The 20,572-nt window shown below is 40.9% G+C and overlaps 1 protein-coding gene across 6 annotated transcripts in view; it reads right to left on the reverse strand.

The window, feature by feature from the left end:
* FNDC3B (fibronectin type III domain containing 3B) overlaps window positions 1-20,572 on the reverse strand; it is a 215,028-nt gene that overhangs the window by 107,015 nt on the left and 87,441 nt on the right. For 5 of the 6 annotated variants that reach the window (XM_072868986.1, XM_072868988.1, XM_072868987.1 and 2 more), the window contains one exon: window positions 1,482-1,558. In XM_072868986.1, coding sequence (XP_072725087.1) covers window positions 1,482-1,558 — 77 coding nt within the window. Of the gene's footprint in view, window positions 1-1,481; window positions 1,559-1,815; window positions 1,850-20,572 lie in introns of those variants that run through there. The other variant, XM_072868991.1, reaches the window with a different exon arrangement.

Genomic DNA, 20,572 nt, shown 5'->3' on the forward strand with positions numbered 1-20,572 from the left:
CCCTAAAACTTTACAACATGTTTCCAGCTCCTTGGAAAAAATTCTTCAGAAGAGGGTTGGTTGGGTTTTGGGTTGGGTTTTTTTTTTTTTTTGGTTAAGAAACTACTTAAAAGCTTCTTTAGTGGAATTATTATGGTGCCCCACAAAAAGCATTAAAGAGGAACTAGGTTCAGACAGAGATACAACTGGAAGATTTCATGACTCTGGTTTGGAAAGCATTTCAATCATACCCAACCATTTATCTCAGTACAGGGGCTGAGAGGTATAAACAGTTTAATAGTAAGAAGGTGTTAAAGTTATTTCAAAGGAAGAGTAAATCTTTAAAAAATTCCTCTGTATATGGGCCAGTTTATTAAATTAGGTGAACGCGTGAGGAGTATTAAAAAGCACTGCAAATGAGCTTGTGGGATGCTTGAGGAGCAGGACCACCCTGCCGTCCTGCCCTCTCTCCTAGGCTGGCTAACAATGTCCCCAGTACTTGAGGCATGTTTTCAGTCTGTTCAGAAGTTAAAATACCACAGAGCAATTGCAGTATTTTGTGGGATTTAAGTATGACGCCATTCACAATTTTTCAGAATTACACAAGCTCACATGTTTCCTGGGGAGGGGAAGGAATTCCTTCCCCATCATCCATTTTCTGCTTAACAAGATGTCAAAATATAAGTATCAAAAGTTCTTACACTATTCATCAAGGACATTTGAAATGCTTTGTATACTCTTAATGAAGCTTTCGGTCCAGTCCAGGTCTCAATGAAAGTGGTGAAATTATTGGATTTATTGTATTGTTCACAGCTATTCTGCCTCACATCAACCTTTCTCTTTTTTCTTTTTCTTTTTTACTTCCTTACTTCAGAAAGAGTCTAAGCTTTGCAGAAGACGGAAGGAGCACAAACAATCTGGTAATCTGAAGTGGTTATTTACACAGAAGGTCAGTAGCTGTTCAGGAGTTCCAAAACCTAACAGCTTGTGAAAACCTTTTTCCATTTTTTCCATAAATGGATAATTAAATCACATTTATTCTTGAAAACAAACCAAAACCCCCAGTTCTTGATACGCTGCAGGATTTCTGCTGGGAAGATACTGAGGATCAACAGCATATTTTATAGCTACAGTGGCTCCTTCTCTCACTTCCACCGGTCTCCTACCCATTCTGTCACACTAGAACTTAAGGCATCGCCTAATAACGTAGACTTCTCTCCCTCTCACAAAGGGAGAGAAGTTGCACATATAGGCTCAATCTGTATGCATAGCTTTTGCTAGTGTTAAAAAAAACCCAACAAACTGGTATACATACCAGTGTGTGAAGGTGCACATGCATGCTCACTTGTGCAAACATGTACATGTAGTCAGTAAAGAGGACTATGAAAATATGTATTACCTTTTTCATTAATATTTCTACATTAAACTTCAACCAAGTAGACTTCTCTATATGGATCAATGCTATTGCTTTTATATACATTCTAATTCTTCAAGAAACATACCTGTGAGATATAACCGGGAGGCACATGAATAGGGGGAATGGATCCATTGGGTGACATCATGGGAACTTCTGCTGGTCCTGATAGGAAGAGAGAAAAAAGATATTAGTTTTTTCAGTTAAAAAAATTGCACAATTGCTCAGAAAAGGCTAAAAATAGCTTTATTTTTGAAGCCTGCAATAACAAAATGAGCAGCTCCACTAATTCCTGGTATATGGAAAATGCCTTGTGCCATCATTCTGAGAATAAGATCATTGTTCAATGACTTTACCATATATTCTGTTGAAATAATATTTTCATCATAAAACAGCTAAAACACAGACTTTATATTACCCACTGATCAACTTATACAGCATTAAGCAGTAACACAATATGTCCTTTAGCAGCCCACAATTCCTATATTGAAATCTGGTTAAGTTATTCTTGTCGAAGGCATGAGAGCAGAGAACAAAGCAGAAACTGTGCAGCCTGGAATTAGGCAGCTCCCAAGGAAAGCGTCCAATTGTAGCAAAAAAAAAAATCACATATGTGAAAAACTATCTATCTATTTAAGAATGCACAAAGACCAAATTCATTATCTCAGCTATTCAGACTAACCTTGGAATGTGGTTATACAAGCAAGAAGCTTATGGTTTCCACTCCGAACTCCAGCCCTGAATATGCAAGTTCCATTTTGAGGCACTGAGTACAAGTATAACAAAGCAAGTGCCATAACCATTCGACTTTCGCAAACAAGGCCTCACAGCTAAAAGAAAGCATCTAGGTAAAATGGAAATAGTTAACTCAATTGCTCATTGATTCAGCCATTAAAACCGGGAACCCCCAAACATCAGACAGATGTTTGCAATGAGAGTTTACTACTTTGAAAAAGAAAAATTAATTTCATTACTTCCTTATTACATAGTCAAATGTTTACACTAACCTGTTAGTTAGCCCATTTGCCATGGGCTAAGAAAATAGTCATGGCCAAACTCTTGAGAAGAGCTCAGAGAGGACTCTGCTCCTTGTTATTGCAAATTGAATTTTAGCTTTGACTAACACCACAAAAGATAACATCTCCATTATGGAGATAACATCATAGATGGCTTCTCTGATGGAGAAGCCATCTCTCATCTCCACACCATGTCACATTCTAGGTAAGGAAGCTAAACACAAAAACATATGAAGGACTTCAGGCACAGAGGGGATGTAATGGCCTTTAGGAGTGACTGCTCCTAAAGTTTATACAAATCTAACGGAATCCCCAACACCACAGTGAGCCACAGACTTTTGCTGATATCAGCAAAACCAGTCTACATTAAATAATCAAAAAGTCGTTCCCTATCCATCTACATTTTTGTACTCCTCAGGCTGCTTATGATACAATAAGCAGGACTTCCCAGCCTCTCAAAATCCAAGTTACACACAGGAATCCTTCCGAGTTATTTATATCTCCTCTGATCTTGATTCGTTTTCTCTATCCAGTTATTTATGGTCTAATCAGCACTTATGGTTTTTACTAGTCACATCTAGATTCGAAATATGGTAATTTATCATCAAGTGTATTAAGCACATGGAAACTCCGAAGTTTAAATTAAAAGAAGTCATTTTAGGTGTGTGGTTCTGCTGCTCTTCATACTTCCGTATACTTAACTATGTAGGGAACTTTAGCTATACTACAGCCCCAATAAGAAAAAAAAAGTCGTTATTACTTCTTCTTATTCAGCTCATACTGGTTCCCCCCCACCACCTTATTCTATAGCTCTTTCAACATTGTTTGGCTCCCCAAATAGTCAACAGTTTTAGTGTGAATGGAAAAAAAATTCAGCATGAGCAGTAAGCAATTATTGGGGGGGAGCTGCCATCTAAATGGTTCTATTTAAACCCATCAAAAATACAAAGTGACAATTGGTTCAGAAGGAACTTGACAGAAATATTATTTGAGTAAATGTGTTTTCCCTATCAAAAAATCTCTGCAAATTTATTTTGAGGAATACGGTTTTTTATTTCTCTCAATCTACTTTGGTCTATATACACTGCCAAGTTTCACTCCACAGTAGGTTGGACAGTATATCTATACGTAACTGCCAACACCGGTAAACAGACAATGACACTTTTTTGGGGGATTCAATCCACACTGGATTATCAAGTGTTGTTCAGTTCTTCAGGATGGAACATGCCTGAGATCAGGCAAAATGAATAGTTAACATTGTTATGCGACTCATTCCTTGTCAGTGATTTCTCAAACCTGAAAAACTGCAAGAAAAAAAGTCGTTATAAAATCAAAAATCCTGAGTTCACCATTTAAGTAGACAACAATTTAAATGTTACGTGTAAACGTTGCTTAATAGAATAAAGCTTTAACATTTAACCTGTTTCAGCCCCTCACCAAAATTCTATCTACTTATAGTCAATAGGCCCTAGCCAGTCTGTCTCAAAAATAGGATCTGACTTGGAAGTCAGATTTCCAAGATCTGACTTGGAAATACATTTAAAAATTGAACAGGTTTGGAGTTTCCACATACAGACCAGATAGTTTCTATACGACAAATAAGAAACACTTTGTTCAGCATGCCTCGTATCTGTTCTTCTAAACCTTGTGCCAATTGCTCATATGGAGTAGCAATCTACTTGCAGGAAGAAATCAAACTCCCACACCGATACTGTTGACTGTAACACTTCCATTCCAATAAAATAAAAAAAATTTTTAAAAGTGTTTTATCATCAAAACGTGCACTGTGCAAGAAGATTCTTAACCTTGCGTATGACCCACAAACTGTTAAAGTCATTTGGATAACAGGTTTTAAAAGAACGACAGCCTAGTGATTTGCAGCTAGATTTTGTTTCCATCGCTTTGATTTCAAGGCTAGCCAAATGACTTTAGCATACATTATTTCATGTCTCTCATCAACGGTATCAAAACAACTTCAAGCGGTAGTGAGTAAAATACAGACCCCATCTCCACAGCACAATGAGTCCCAGGAATTATTAAAGACTATTCTTGCAGTGAAACCATTCCCCAATTAACACTAAAACAAAACCATACCTTGGGGGGACTTTTTTTTTTTTTTTTTAGTATTTTTAGTTATGTCAAATATTTTTGAACTGTTAAAAAGTAGACATTTAGAGAAGGATGTTCCTCAGTTGCTCGTATCCACAGGATGGATATAAGTAATGTGTCCTCTAGGGAATTAGAATTTTGCAAGTTTCAATTGAAGCTTGTGGTTCAATACAAAATTTAATTTAAAAGAGAAAAAGTCAGTCCATTCTACCACGGATGCTGTACAATGAAATGAGCTCGCTTTGATACTTTTCAAACCTGTTAACAAACTGAGGCTGCCTCTTGAGTTCATAATGAACCGGAGCCAGAAGAGTTTTGGCCACCTCTGCGGACAAAGCAAGAGGCCAAATTCCACGCCGAGCTCTGACACCGTACATACAGAGCACCTCCATCAGCTTCTGGAGGGCTGCCCCAAAATGCTGGGGCTGGCTCCATCCAAACCGCAGGTGCAAGGAAATTATTCCCCCTGCTCTGAAATAAGAGGAAAAGCAGAGGAGCCACCAGGCTGAAGGCACTGAAGTCCATCAGCCAGGCAGGTGACAAGACCACACTCGCCCCTAGCTGCAAGAGCACAAAGTTTTCGTATTTCTAATGCATGTTAATAATTAAGGGACAGTAACAGAAGCAACTCAGTCTCATATTGTGGCAGAGCTAAGGAACAGCTTGACACCCCAGTAAGAGCCTGTCCTCCTCTTCCAAGCCACATGCTCCCTCTTTTGTGTTGCTCTGCCACTCCTCGGACGGTGTGGAAGCTAATTACTTTAACCATTTTAGATTACCAAAAAGGTTTTGCAAATCTGTTCCCTTTTTAAAAAACACCTGCACTCGTAATCTAACAAAAAAAGACAACAATTATGCTATGCCTTCTTGTACCATGGTTTATTGTGTGAAGCTGCAGATCAAAGCAAGTCTCCCTTCCATCTCTGTCTCCCACTTCCCCTGCCAAGAGGATGCTTCTGTCATGGAGAGATTGTCAGTTCTTCTGGCCATTTTTATTCCTTCAGGAATAATGTCACAATCTACTTGAGAAACTTCCGTCCCAAGGTTTTCAAGGCTAATTATAGCCCTGGTTGCAATCCACGACACTTTCAAAATTCTTGTATAAAACCAGTTTTGGAATAAGTATGCTTTTTTTCTTATTCCTGAGTGACCTTTTATGCATGCTTTAGTTTAATTAGGGTTTTTCCCTTAAATTATGGAAGCCACAATCTGGCATTTCAGTTCCTTCAGCTATAGCAATGCACCTTTCCTATTTCTTTCTTTCCACATAGCATTATAGGGCAAAGAAGTAATTTTACTACACTATTTTCCTTTCCTTAGTGCTTATAGAGCATGACTTTTCTCTCTTTATTACTAAATTATGTCCACTGTAGAATATTTTTCACATCCAGCTCCAGCACATGGGCATATGTTTTACTCCGTGTTTCTACTGACCGTTTTGTGTAGCTTATTACTAAGAGCAAACCCTATCAGGCTTTGTTATAGAGTTCCCATTCTGAGAAAAGTTACTGAAAACTCTCTGAAGTTCAGGGATTTCTCAGCCCTATTTCTAGCAAACACGTACTGACTTACCGCAATACCTGCATTAGCAGAGAAACAATATGAAATCTCGTGATTTGGGCACTTTTACTTTGAAATTTAAGAATCCTGTATATTTTAATAACAAGAACCTACTGCACTAGCTAAGTAGAAAATTAAATCCAGCCAGGTAAATGCATTATATTTTATAAAGCTTAACAGTTATAAGTAATCCATGAAAAAATATTATGCCTCCCTTTGATTCACAACAAAACTGGTATCGCATCTTTCACATAGGGCGCTTCTCAGGAAGTAAATCTATGGAGCAAGAGGTGTGACCGAACAAAAAGGAAAGATAATTAAAGGGCAAATTGGCCTGCTTTGCTAAAACAAATGACCCAGGGCTTGCTGACCTTGGCCGGGACCCAAGGGTTTGCATTTTCACATGGATGAGCAGCTGTTCCGGAACAATTTCCTCAATGCAATAAGCACAAACAGGCTCCCTGTCGCTGTCAGGCACATGTGTCTTCTCCCTCCACTTGGTTATTCTCAGAGCAGCTTACGGACCAAACAAGGTGATGACAAGGAAAACAAAAACCAAAAAAAAAGCCTGGATCCTTCCATTCATCCTTCCTTTGCAGCAGAGGTGTGGCGAGCGTTTTTCCCAGCCTTTCGGCCACAGCCTAAAACTGCTTGTTAGCACAAGCTAACACGAGTGCATCAGGCCACTTTAGAAAAACCTTTAAAGTAGGATGTGAAGAGCTTTCACATATAAATATCACCACAATTTTGAGGTGGAATCTCTCCTAGACAAGAGGTAATTCAGATGCTAACTTAGCTCTGCTCACATACGGTAAAAGGCAGAGGAAGAGTCAACTCCCAGCAGTCTACTGAAGTTACTAGGACACAGGGTCTTAAATTTGCTGCTGATCAAGATCTGAATACTTTGTCCTTAGATGAGTATAAATTTGTAGATTAAAGCAACTCCACATTAGAGAGAAAAGAAGGAGCAGCTGTGCTGGTTTTGGCCGGGGTAGAGTTAATTTTCTTCACAGTAGCTAGCATGGGGCTATGTTTTGGATTTGTGCTGAAAACTGTGTTGATAACACAGGGAGGTTTTCCTTACTGCTGAGCAGTGCTGACACACAGTCAAGGCCTTTGCTGCTCCTCACCCCACCCCACCAGCGAGGAGGCTGGGGGTGCACAAGAAGCTGGGAGGGGACACGGCTGGGACAGCTGACCCCAGCTGCCCAAAGGGACATTCCACACCATATGGTGTCATGCTCAGCACATAAAGCTGGGGAAGAAGGAGGAAGGGGGGACCTTGGGAGTGATGGCGTTTGTCTTCCCAAGTCACCGTTACGCGGGATGGAGCCCTGCTCCCCTGGAGATGGCTGAACACCTGCCTGCCCATGGGAAGGAGTGAAGGAATTCCTTGTTTTGCTTTGCTTGCGTGCGTGGCTTTTGCTTTCCCTATTAAACTGTCTTTATCTCAACCCATGAGTCTTCTCACTTTTACCCTTCCAAATCTCTTCCCCATCCCACCGGGGTGAGTGAGCGAGTGGCTGGGTAGTGCTTAGTTGCCAGCGGGGGTTAAACCACAACAGCAGCTTTTACAGTATTAAGTGCTTGAGGGGGTAAAATGACAGCTTTAAAAAATACCTTTGGAGAGGTTTGAAATGTCAGAAAAAATCCCACCTATGCGGCATTCAACCTGCCATAGATGGGGTCACGAAAGGTGCAAAAATAACATTATCAATACAGCTTATCAAGGCATAGGGTTAACGAAAGCATCCAGGACTTGGCCATCCCCATGGCACCAGCTCATGCCTGGAGAAGGCAACGTATCGAGAGTTTTATACTGCTTATCCATACATATTTGTCAATTTTTTAAAGACAACTTCATCTATGCATAAGGATGTGAATAAAAGGATGCCTACCACATGTCCATTCACATTGTCTGGCACCTCAACTCTTTATTTTCTATTCAGATCACAATTTAGTCGTACGAGATAATTCCTTCACCTTGTAAGAGCAGTACAAAAACATTACCAAAACCCTCAAGTTTAATAGAAATGGCTCCATGGATTTCAAATGACCTTGGATCCAGCATCAAATGACTACTGAAATGCAAATGAAACATCCAAAAAAGTATCAGCATGAAGTCTCCTGCACCTGCATGGTTTAGCCATGAACACAGTTACCTCAAGCTGTACATACAAACACGGGGTTTGAAAGTGGAGATCGAAGCACTTTTGATGTAGGTAAAATGCGTTTCTCAAACACCTTTGCAACTTCCATGACTGCTTTATGTTTTTCCAATATCCTTTCTAAAGCCTGTGACTAGACTAGAATTCACTAATTATTACAGTCCTTTACCCTCCACCCCATCCCAGATTATCACGTTAATTTGTCGTAAGCATTTAAAAAATAATTAAAGTTATAAAAAATACACTGGTGTCTCCGAGTTTCGGTGCATTATCGTTATTAACAGTAAACTGCAAATCATGTATGTTTGATTTACATGTTCGGTACTTGGATGGCACAGCCACAGGCCCTACAATAACATTCAGTCTGGAGTCGGGGTTTGACTGATGTTTTCAATATGTGCAGACAAACTCACTCAACCAAACATCAAATCAAAATACTCAGAAATCTGTGCCAAACGCATCAAGCAGACAGCTCCTGGAGCATTTTCTGGCTTCTTTACATGACAGCACCTTTGCTGTTTACACTAAAGACCCTTGAAAATGGTTTATTTTACCTGTGTTTGCTACTTGACCGGGTACAAACAGCAGGAGGCTCATGTACATTCAATTTAAACAACAGCACCCGACGCTTTAATGTGAGAACCAAGATATTCCTACCCCGCAGCATGCTCTTTTGCAATGCGTGTCTCCCAGACGTTGTGTTCTGGTTTGGGGAATATTCTAGAAATAATACAGTAACCCATAAAACCAGGAAATGAACTAAAATATATCAGTTGCACCGAACATGCCCTATCCAAAGCTATCACAGTACTACAAGCTGTTACACAGAAGTAGTATTGCACCTGAATTTGAAGAAGCTAGGTTAAATGTTCATTTTTATCCCCTACAGAACTATGAATTAATAAATTTTCAAACATCAAACATTTGGCGTTTGATGTGCATTATAAGAACATTAAGTGCATTGCATGTTGAGATGCTTATCCTGAGAGCGTATAGAATTGTCCCACTCCAAACCTGCAAGACCTCACATGCCACCCTGCCCCTTGGATTTTGGGTTCATCACAATTTAACAAGCGGAGGAGAGTCCAGACGAGGTCAATAGGCTGCTTTAACAGCCTGGCACATCGTCCCCTTGTGCATCAACAGCTTCTCCTCCTGCCGGGGCTGGGGACAAGGACCCGGTCCTGGAGCGTAGGGCCATCCTACGCCAGGGACAGAGCACCAGTAACCGCGATGTGCGGCAGCGACGACTAAGCTGACACGTTAGGAGAAACTGCGACAATCTGAAGCTCACTGAAGTATTTAGAAAAGGTTAGACAAGTATATTTGTTCAGCCACAGAGAATGGAGATGGGCGAGATGGATTCTTCAGGTCTCTTGCTGTTTTCTTCTACACCCAGGTGGGTTTTGTTTCTTTTTTAAACTAGGCCCATGTATTATTCTAGAGTTTCAATTTACAGGCAACATTTTGGAGTGGAACATTTTTTTGTTGTTGTTTTGAATAGAAGTGGAGTATTTTGCTGCCCTAATCTGAACAAACAAGTTGGATTCTTTTGCTAAAATAAACCTTTTCTGATGGTTGGCTCATCAGCCGCTACTGCAAAAACACTTGCAAAAAGTATGTTGCAATACTTCAAGCATTGAAAATAAGCATACTCCCATGGCGATTCACCAGATGGGCTACAGCTTGTAAATCATAGATGTCTAGAGTAAAACACAAGAGACAAACATCTGCCTAAAATCAGTTGACTTGAATGGCAAATACTGTTAAATAAATTAGGACTACGCTGGAAACAAAGAGAACAACCAACTATGTTGAAAACATCTGAAATTAATCCATTAGCACACAAGCCGCAGCACAATAACCTGAAACTGGAGAGACATTCATTTCGTGATGAACATTAGCCCAAGACGACACCCTGACATCTGAAGCAGGAGCACAAAAGCATTTCTGTGACCCGGCACCACGTTACCCCACAAGCACTCACGAATCCATCCCCAGAACATCTGGCTGGAGTGGGGTTGTTATTCTCCTCACTTCACCAGTGAAACTGTGGGACAAAGAAATGAAATGCCTGATGCAGGGTCACACAGGAAACTTGTGGGAATGTAACTGGACACAAACCCAGAATAGGGTTTAGGTCATAAGACAATACTTAAGCCTGAATAAATCTTCAGACTGTTAAAGACCAGTAGGTTATCACACAGAAAAATACTCTATTTTGGGAAAAGGGGGGAAAAAAAAAGTCTTCCTCATATCTACTAACATTTTTTTCCTTTGCATAACCCTTTGTCTTATGATAGAAATATGCCAGAAGTCTGTAGATGAACAGAGAGAACGGCACTACCAAGAAAGGTGAGACAGAAGAGAGTTGCACAGAAGTCTGCAGCCTGTCCTTTGCAGGAGGCTCCGAGAGAGAAAAGGAGACCATAAAGCTGAATTCCGAAATGAGAGAAACTCATCAACTAACTACTGCTGACCCATGCAAATGATGGGAGATCTCTGTCAGCATGAGGCTGCATTTTAGAATCAAAAAGTGTCACATACCAAGTTTTGACACTACTAAAGCTTTGAGCAGCAACAGGATTAGCATCTTCCAGCTGCACCTACAGCTCTGGAACTGAGCTTCCCACCAGACCTATATAACCACTGCACTAACTTCTAGGGGAAACGGTTGTCATCAAATGAGACTTGTTTGGCTTTTGCACCAGTTACTAACAGCATTGTCACTTACATACGATATAACACTAATTGTCTGGTATCAATAGAGGTTATTTCTTTGTAGGAAGACAAACAACAAGCCACAAGAGCATCATAAGGATGGAAGTTCAATTATGGCCATTATTTTGCCTTTGCAATTTGAGACAGCTCTTCAACACATTCTAATGATGTCAGTGATTTCTGGGGAGTGCGTGTGCACGTGCTAGCTTTCTGGCACATTTATAAAATGGCATTCACTTGCAAGAAGTTTTGTTCTCTGCAACAGGCTTAGGCAAATGCTAAACAATTAGCTTAGAGCACAACTTCCATTAAAGGTAGTGATAATTACACAACACCAGCTTTCTGCAGCAGCAAAAGAAAATGCACAAATTATTCATAATATAATTATTGCATTCCCATGGCAACACCAAAAGGACTGTACAATCGGCAACAGACCCAAAACCTAGCCAACAATAAAGTTACACAGTACGTTCTCTTCCGCCTGCCCCAAATGAGGCAGCAATTAGGTGATGGCTATTCTTTACCCGTCCACCCACAGCGAGAACTACCATCCAGCACGCGAAAAATAAAGTAAACTTTCCATCCTACCACCCGCCTCGCACTGACACAGTGCCACCAGTCATCATCACAGGGGCTGACGAGTTTTGTTCGTGACATGTTTGGATCCTGGACTTCAGTGAATCATCTACAATTCTCTATTTGAATATGCTCATCAAAAACATAGCAATTAATATCCACCTGCCACAAACAAGCACTCTCTATCCTGTGGGAGCGGGGAGGGAAGGAGAATCATCAACACTGTTGGCACTCAGGTACACGCTGGACTATTTTGTAGGGCTGTGGTAAACTGCCATCTCCCTGGGGCAGAAGCACATTTCATATATATAAAATATATACATATTTTTAATATTTTTTCCATTCAATAAGGCTTAAAAGCAAATTTCAAGATATTTACTATTTTCTGTCTCTCTGTTGGGAGTTTTATTATAGTACTGCACTTACACCAAAGTAACTTGGAAAAAAATGCAAGCTAAAATTCCAAGTGTGACAATCAGTGCTGTGCTCAGAGATGCCCTCGGGAGCCATGGGGTTTTCCAGCTGAGCTTTGCTCACACCAGAGAGAGCACCATCTCCTCCTTCTTTCACAGTGGTTCGATAATCCTGAAGCAGCTCGTTAAGAATCAAAAAAAAAAAAAAAAGCTCCATCTTAAGTAGAGAAGCTTCAACCAGAATATCGTTCTTCTGGGTCGGCAAGTGTGGCATGCAAATAAAATACGTCCCTGAAACAGGGAGCTGCCAGAGCCTAGCTCCCTGCTCCCCAGGGAGAACCAGCTCTACCTGAGCCTCTCCTGACTGATGTTGCTCAGTTTCTTCTTCAGCATCTCCCATGACCAAAGCTCCACGAAGTCCCCAGCTAGTGTCTTCCATTGCCTACCTGCCTTTGCATTAGAAATGTGACCAGCTTGAATTTCTTTCCTTTAACATTTTTGCTTATTCATTCTCCACCCACAATAGTAGACAGAGGAACCTTCCATTATTTTCTTTCCAACAACCTTTTATGAAATCCCCCACCCTCTCCCCTTGCTTTGCCAGATCTCCCTTGAGCCTGCCCTTCCCTAGACCAAACAAAACCTGGTTTTCAAGCTTTTTTCATAGGTCACATCTACAGACCCTCGATTCTCTTTGCTGCTGCGCCCCGAACCTCTTGCAGCCAGGCCAAGCCAAAAGGAAGGTACTCAAATCCCACCGCAAAGCCCAGCAGAGCCACCTGAATGCCAGCGAGGCACAAAAAGCTGCTTACGTTGACTTCGGTTCCTCCTCACCTCTTCTACTCCAGCAGACTCCTTCTGTAGCTCTCTTAACTACATGGTGGGTGTTCCAGAGAAGGCACTGACTGGCTTTTTCACAGCCTGCTTTCCTTTATAAACACTAAAGGTGAGGAGGAAGGCTGTGACTCACCGGGTTACGTTTGAAGGGCCCCGTCATCCTCCCCTCGTTTTCACTTCATTTCGCATATTTCTAAGCTGAGCCACTGCAAGGAGCACATTAGTTGACTTGTGTTTTAAAACATGCCTCTAGGCTAATGACAGCGTTACAGCCTTCAAAAAATAAACTATAAATTAGTATTTTCCTGTGTCGTCAGATAAACACTCCTAATCACATAGCATGACATAGAAAGGGAAGAGTCTAATTCTCCCTGCTATATAAGTTAGGTGCCGATGAGAAACAAATATTGCATAATTAACTAAATTCTTCTAATGATTAAAATAACACTTCTAATTTTTTTTAAAAAACAAACATATCTAGGACAGTTTCTCCATAGCACGCCTAAAATATTCTGAATTTTCAAATGCAATAAAGGGAGTCTCTTGTTGGCTATAAACAACTGTGAAATTAATTTACTATCCAAAACATTTATCGTGTAGTTTGATGGAGATTAAAAACCCCCTGTCCTCCAGGGAGTAAGTGTTCCAACTGGCCATCATTCTTCAGGTATTTATCGCTGAGGAGTTTTTAAGGGAACAACATACAGCTTGGTACAATGCAGAGGTTATTAAAAAGTTTTCAAACATATGAGCAAAAAGTTATCCTTTCAGTGGTTCCCAGGTCTTCAGCATGTCCATCCCAGCAAAGGAAGAAAAGCTCTGCTTTGCAGGAGAACGGGCTGGCGCGGGTCCCTCCGCTCAGGAGGCTTCACGGGCGCAGTTGCCTTGGAAGAGCCCCACTGAGGGGCCCTCGCAGGCTGGGGAGGGTCCCAGAGGGGATTACCCGCACAACAGAGCCCACCATGACAACCCCACCCGCAGGGTCTGGAATTTGCAGAAAGCGAGTGGGGTGTGGGGAGAAGGGATTTAGCCACTTTGCGACTATTCAGGGAATGCTCTCGATTTCCTCTTAACAACCTTAGGTTGAAAAACTACCTACTGCATTATTTAAATTTCTTGGTACTTCAACCCCATTGTTGGGATCTAACATCTCAGTTAGAAGAGTAAGTGAAAAGTCCAAATCCAATTATTTGGGGAGGGAGAAGTGGCAGCTAAGAATATATATAGTGTGTTAGTTTTTAAAAAATATACAGTTTTCAAAAGGTAATATTCCGAGTCACAGCTTTGGTCCCTGGGGCTGCAGGAGTACATGTGCTAACAAGGGCAAGGACTGTGTGTGCCCAGACAGAAATGGGGAGCACACACAGTTGTGGCACCTTGACTTAATCTGACTGCTTAAAACACAAATCTCACCCACCTTGTTTCATTTAAATTATTTTTGAGCATTAAAAAAAATAAGGAAAGAATGAAAATTACTCTTCCTAGCACTTCTGTACCTAAACAATTATCAAACGTTCATGTTCTAAGGTAGAAACCATCATTTCCAGTCAAAATATCTCTTAAGTTTGAATGGTATTTCTATGCCCCCAAAACTGCATGCAGATACAACCATGCAACTTGCATGTTGCACCCGCAACGAAAATGCATCTCTGTCAAAAGGAGGAAGAAATCCACAGGCATTTTTTCTTCGTTTTCTTCCTCCTCACTTCTACCCGAGCCAACCCTGGAAAGCTCCTCCAGCTTAGCGAAAGGATAAAAGGGTGACAAGCTAAAACAAACAAAAATGCATCTGGCTGTCAGATCTATACAGTATATACTGTCCCAACACCCTGCCTTGGAGACGTTGCAATTGCCCAGCCTCCAGGTCAGCCCCTGGGACTCTTGCACCACGGTCAGGCTGATGCTGCCTTTGGCAGATCCTCCAGCACAAGCTGTTCCTCCGTCTGAACCCCTTCCCCATCCCTTCAGCTGCTCCAAACCAAGCTGCTTACGAGGTCAAGCAGTGAACGGCATCTTTTTTGTTTCTAAACCATTTCAGTGATCCCATCAATCAGGCAGCACTGCTGACAACGGCAGCGGTGATGAAGGGACGGGAATACCTGGAGTCAGTATTGCTGCACATCCAACAGTATTCGTCTAACAGTGAGAAAAAACAACTCACTGGGTCATACAAGTTTGTGCATTAGTCCTCCCAGCACACAATTAAGAAAAAATAATGAAAACAATTTGTCCTGGTGACTCAGAATCTCCACCGCTTGAAGAAAGCCCTGCTTCTGTAACACTGCATCACTCTGGCTTCAGATCTGTTCTCATGGGTCTCAGGCTCGTGACTCAACCGTTTTCCCCTGATTTGCTCACGCAGTTAACCCATCAAGGAATTACCGAAATTTGCATGCATCATAGGGTCTGGCTAAAAAGCAAATAATCTAGAGAAATTAATATCACTGGACATTATAAAAAAATTAACATTGTTATTATCCTTGGAAGTCTACAGAAATTACAACTCATCAACCTTTCTGGTTAAAGACTGCATTGTTTACCACAAGCCTTTCTAATGTTAAGATTGCAACAGTGTTCAGCAACTGTTTTGGAAATATGAGGAAAAAAGCATCCTGGAGAAACACTCCTCATGCACTAGCTACTTCATTTGCTGGGAGTGTTTAACAGGTTAATGTAATTATGTTAAACTCAGAGCAGTTTTACTCAACTTCAATTTCACTTCTAAGATTGCTGCTTCTATTTCAGACCAAGAAATGGGTTTCTGCCCCAGAAAGATGATGCATTCAGAAAAAAATACTTCATGCCACAGACATGTCTTTCTTTGATAAGCTTTTTGCCTTTATTTGCAGCATCCTGGAAGACATAATGCAGTGATTTTTTTCAAAAGCAAAGAATTCAAGTTTTGACCATGAGCTCCTCACCTCCTCTCCTTCTGCTGAAAAACCAGGCAGCCACTGAAGTTTCTGTTGTGTACTCTCTGTATCACACTCCTGGACTCCAAATTTTAGGTCCAGATTACCCCAGCCTTGGAAGGCAAGTTGGCCTTTGATTTGTAGGCAACACCACCACCCGCTATTATTTTTAGCCAGAGAAACTGAATATGCAACGTTAAGTATTTCATGTTGAACCCCAGAAATGAGCTAGTGGAACAGCCTAGCACAACAGAATGACAATCACCTCATTTATTTGTCAGGAGAAAGCATAAAAAAATTACATCTTGCACGTAATGGCATTCAAGAACCTCTAAACTCCATCATACATTAGCTTGCAAGCTATAATACCCCCTTTTATAGGAGAGCACAGCAAAGATGAGAAACCATCAGATACTGCCACATCAACAGCAAGAGAAAGAATCAGGAAAAGAAATAAATTGTAGTGATGCTCAGCTCTCTAACCACTAAATCACGTTCCCTCAATACCTAAGATTCAGTAAGTCATATAACAATCCAGAGCCACAGTAAAAGAAAACAACTTAAAGAATTCTCTGAAAAATATGGTTTGTCACTCTGCATTTTGCCCTGCATCTGAGTTACATTAAATCAATATAGTTTTCATCAGGGAAATGATATTTTCTAAAAACTTTGCTGTGTCAGCATAATAGAAATATTGTTCCACACCATATGTTTTAAGAATTTACCTCCTTTCTCTGTCTCATTTCTATACGTGTGTGCACAGATACACATGTACTTGTATACGCTTATGCTACAAAACATGAGATAAAATAGATTATTCTGAAAAATTAAGAACAGTGACATTTTAACCCATAAATTTGTGAACATGAAAGATTTTAATCTGTTCCATGTGATAGCACACTAGCCACACCCAGGTGAAGTTCTGAAGGATGTAAAATGCCCTACAGTGATACATATAGAAAAATAACCTTTACAGTGATTGAATGCACAGTGAAATTTTCACATTTCTAACATTCATCCAAAACAAAGGATATCGCTACGTCAAATCAGTAAGCCGCAACTTTAAAGCGAGTTGAAAGTTTTCCAACAAAGTTTTTCCTATAGAAAACACAAGTTTGCCAGAATCAAAATATTTCACGTGAAAACTCTGATGACACTGATGAAAACTAGGCTGGCTTTCAAGTCTCACTTGCTACCCACCATGTCAGCTCTCCCACTGACTACCAGGAATTTAAAAGACCTGACAAGCTAAAGACACTTTCCAGGATCCTCTCGCACCTACTACAGCAAACGTGTGGCCAACTGATAGGAACCAGTTGCCTTCTGGGGGTTAGTCCGGGCTGTACTGCGCCTGGCTAGGAGTCCTCTGAAAGAAATATGTTCTGAAACGCCAAAAAGAGAAACCCACAACTTTGCACAATATGTGATATTACATCTTTATAGCTGGCACTACTGCTGTGTAAGGCAGAAGCCACAGCTGGAGTCCACAAGTATGATTCTGTACTAGCAGGTGGTACAAGATATACGGGGATAATTCATAAACTTGCATGCTCAGGTTTCAAGCTTAGCCCATTTTTCCTACAAAGGCCAGGTTCAAATGAGATTTTGGTGGAATGCGGTCATAACTAAACACTTCCTTATAGGCAACTCTGCTTTAAAATTGGCCGCTCTCATTATCAAGATATATATGATAAAAGATAAGGGATTGTCTGCTAAAATTTGCTACTGCAATTTAACTCTTCCCATTTTAAGATAAACAGAAGTTTCTTAACATCATACACTTACGGATATTTTATAACTGAATATACTATATACAATGAATGCATTAACCAGGGCCACTTACAGGTATTTTATAGAACTGTGCGCCATATCAGGATATTTTATCAGCATCTTATAGCATAGTAAGCTATGCAAACCTCAGAGAATGGATTAACTTCCACATACAACTTACAATATATTGCAAAGAGCTTATAAACACTCAGACATGGTTAATTTTTTCTTTTAAGTTTTCTTGCTATAAATGATTGACTGTAGTTTATGTCAATACTGCCTTGAGAATGAGCTGTAACTATAGAAACAGTGACAGCAGTGAAGTCCTTCCTCCCTCTCCAGCACACAAAAGTCGAGGAACAAACACATTCTTGTTATTTCTTAGTGTGTGCACACTGTAAAGTCCTGAGCAAAAAAACCTCAGCAAGGTCAAGATTTTTCATTTGCTTTTAAAGTGCACTTTTGATTTCCGGCAACTTGCACTCTTCACATCAGCTTTTTCTTCCACGTAAAAAGCTATCTAACCTTGGAATTGCAAAATTGCTTGTGAAGCATTCTGAAAACAAAAATAGATGAGCAGTACACTTAAATAAACATGGATTATCATTCCTTTAAGTTAGATATAAATATAGCTAGGGAATGGGAGAATGGTTCTTGGGGGAGGGAGGGGAACAAGGGTGAAATTTTACTTGTGCTGCAAAGAGCCTCAAGTTCCTATACTACTTATTACAATTTTCAGATTGATTCACCAAAATCATATCAAGTTACCCATACAACTGAGTATCAGATCCATCGAGTCAAGCTTGTATAAAATCCTCTAACATCAGATAAGCTTGGACAGGTACTGGAGCAGTTCATGCAAATGCTGCTGTAGTATGAGGCATTACTACGGTCATTTTCCAATACAGAAGTATGTTTACAAACTACAACTGAAGGCTTAGAAGATGAAAGAATTACTTTACAGGCACTATTTTAGTTTCTTAGAAAAGAGTTACCATGAACTTGCTAGTGACAACAAACATTATTTCAAAATAAACTGAATGGTATGTTGAAATGTACATTTATGAATTTTTTCCAAGAAGTAGATATGGCAACATTTTATCGTAAAAAAAAGTTTAAATGTAAAAATATAGCAACAAATGGTAAAAATCCCAGCCCTTCTTTTTAACTTCCTTCCCTTTCTGAACCCCTGCATTAAGGCAGTGCTCTCATACAGTCACTAAAGGTTTTTTGACATTGCAGAAGGCTGAAAGGGATATTTCTCTCTCGCGCGCGCGCATTCAGAAAGCCTGAGCACAAGAGGAGCTATTCAAGCCGTGATGGAGTGCCTCACAGAGACTGCAATATGTTCCCAGTTGGCAAGCAGAGATCTGTTTGGACAGTGAGCCCAGCCATCCCCTCTGCAAACACCAGCATTCCTGCGACGCCGCGGCAAGGAGCACCACGGGCCCTTGTCGAGGGCTCTCGCAACCCATCAGGTTAGGGCTCCAGAACAAACACCTCTTTGTGCCATACTTACAATTCAATAGGCTTTAAAAAAAAAAAAAAAAAAAAAAAGCTGTCTCCCTCCACTCAGCGTTAGGTTTGGATCCAAAAAAGTATTCAAAAGCAGAAAAACAGGGAGGAAATACCATGGAATTATATTTAAGTGTATCTTTAGTAGCTTAAACTTTTGGACAATATTACAAATCTGTGTTTGGATACTTACCAGGTTCCTAATGCTATGGCTTTTTGAATGTTTCTAAAGCAACAAGTTAAAATCACCAAGTGACAAACAAACTGGAAAGTACTAGTGTTACTGCAAGTTAGCAGTGGATATTAAAAACTAAAACATCACCCTCGGCCAAAGCAACAGCAAGCTTCAGCGTTTATACAGTATCACGAGCCCGCGGTGGGAGCCTCCCCTAGACCTGCAAATATACACAGAGCTTCTGCCTCTCCGCATCACATCTGCTTTGCAATCGAGCATGGAGATATTTATACACGCTTGTCAGCCTCCCGTCAGCCGGGGGTTAGGAGCTCCCATTCTGGCATGGGCAAAGGCCCGAGGACTGAGTCTTCACGTCGGCACTCCCTTCCCTTCGCTCCACCTCGCTGCATCCCTGCAGGAATGGACCAGGGCTTCACCCCAACCTGTGGCTGCAACGTCAGCTCCTGCTGCAGGGAGCCGAGAAGTGTCTCTAATACAAAGAGACTCTGACATACAGCACCAGGCCTCCAAGCAATCAATGGAAGTAATGAGCTTTCTCTGCCCGACGTGTGCTCCATCTTAACTATTGCTATTTTGCACTTGTGGAATTCATTAACACAACCCTAACAGAGAGACCTGCAACTCCTACATACTTAATCAAACATCCTACTTCAAATAGACTCCTATAGTGAAAGATTCACTAAGGGAAAGTAAACCCAAACTACACAATTACATGAAAGAAGCACTATTTGAACACACTAGGTTATGCTACAAAGTCAAATGGGCACAGTCTTTGCCTCACCTTACTCCCACCTCCCATCCTGAGTCTGATGCTTGTCTCCAGTGCATTTAGTAGCTGGGCTAGAGGTGGGTTTTTTGCTTTTGTGGTTTGTCTGTTGTTGGAATTTGAGGAGGGGAGAAGTGCAGAGATTAAAACCAGGAAGGGTTTTCTACTGTGATATAGGCCAGTTCAAGAACAACCACCGGGCTTGACACAGCTACGCTTGGTCCTATGGCAAACATCATGTGGTATCAGATTAATCAATCAAAATGATCCTTTGAAACCTCTGAGTTTATGAATCTCCAGGTTTCCTCCTCTATTCTACCCGGGCAGCATTAAATCAGACCTCTGCTTCTGCTGCCAGGTCATAGCCCACTGTTGGCTTCCAGCAACTATGAACAGCAAAGTCCACTCGTCTTTCGCAGTCTTCAGCTGGAGTACACTCAGCGCACACAGTCTTTGGAGAATTGAGCTGTCAAAAGTACAAATCCCTTGAGCTCAGAAATGGTTAATGTTTCCCCCACTGCCTCCTTGCCTGGGTTGAGTGAGATACAGCCTCTCTGCAAGGGTGATGGACATACACAGGAAGGAACCGCAAGGACCTGAAGAGGTGACAAGGACCTGAA

Source organism: Ciconia boyciana, chromosome 7 (genome assembly GCF_034638445.1).
Source record: "Ciconia boyciana chromosome 7, ASM3463844v1, whole genome shotgun sequence".
In the NCBI taxonomy this organism is placed as follows: Eukaryota; Metazoa; Chordata; class Aves; order Ciconiiformes; family Ciconiidae; genus Ciconia; species Ciconia boyciana.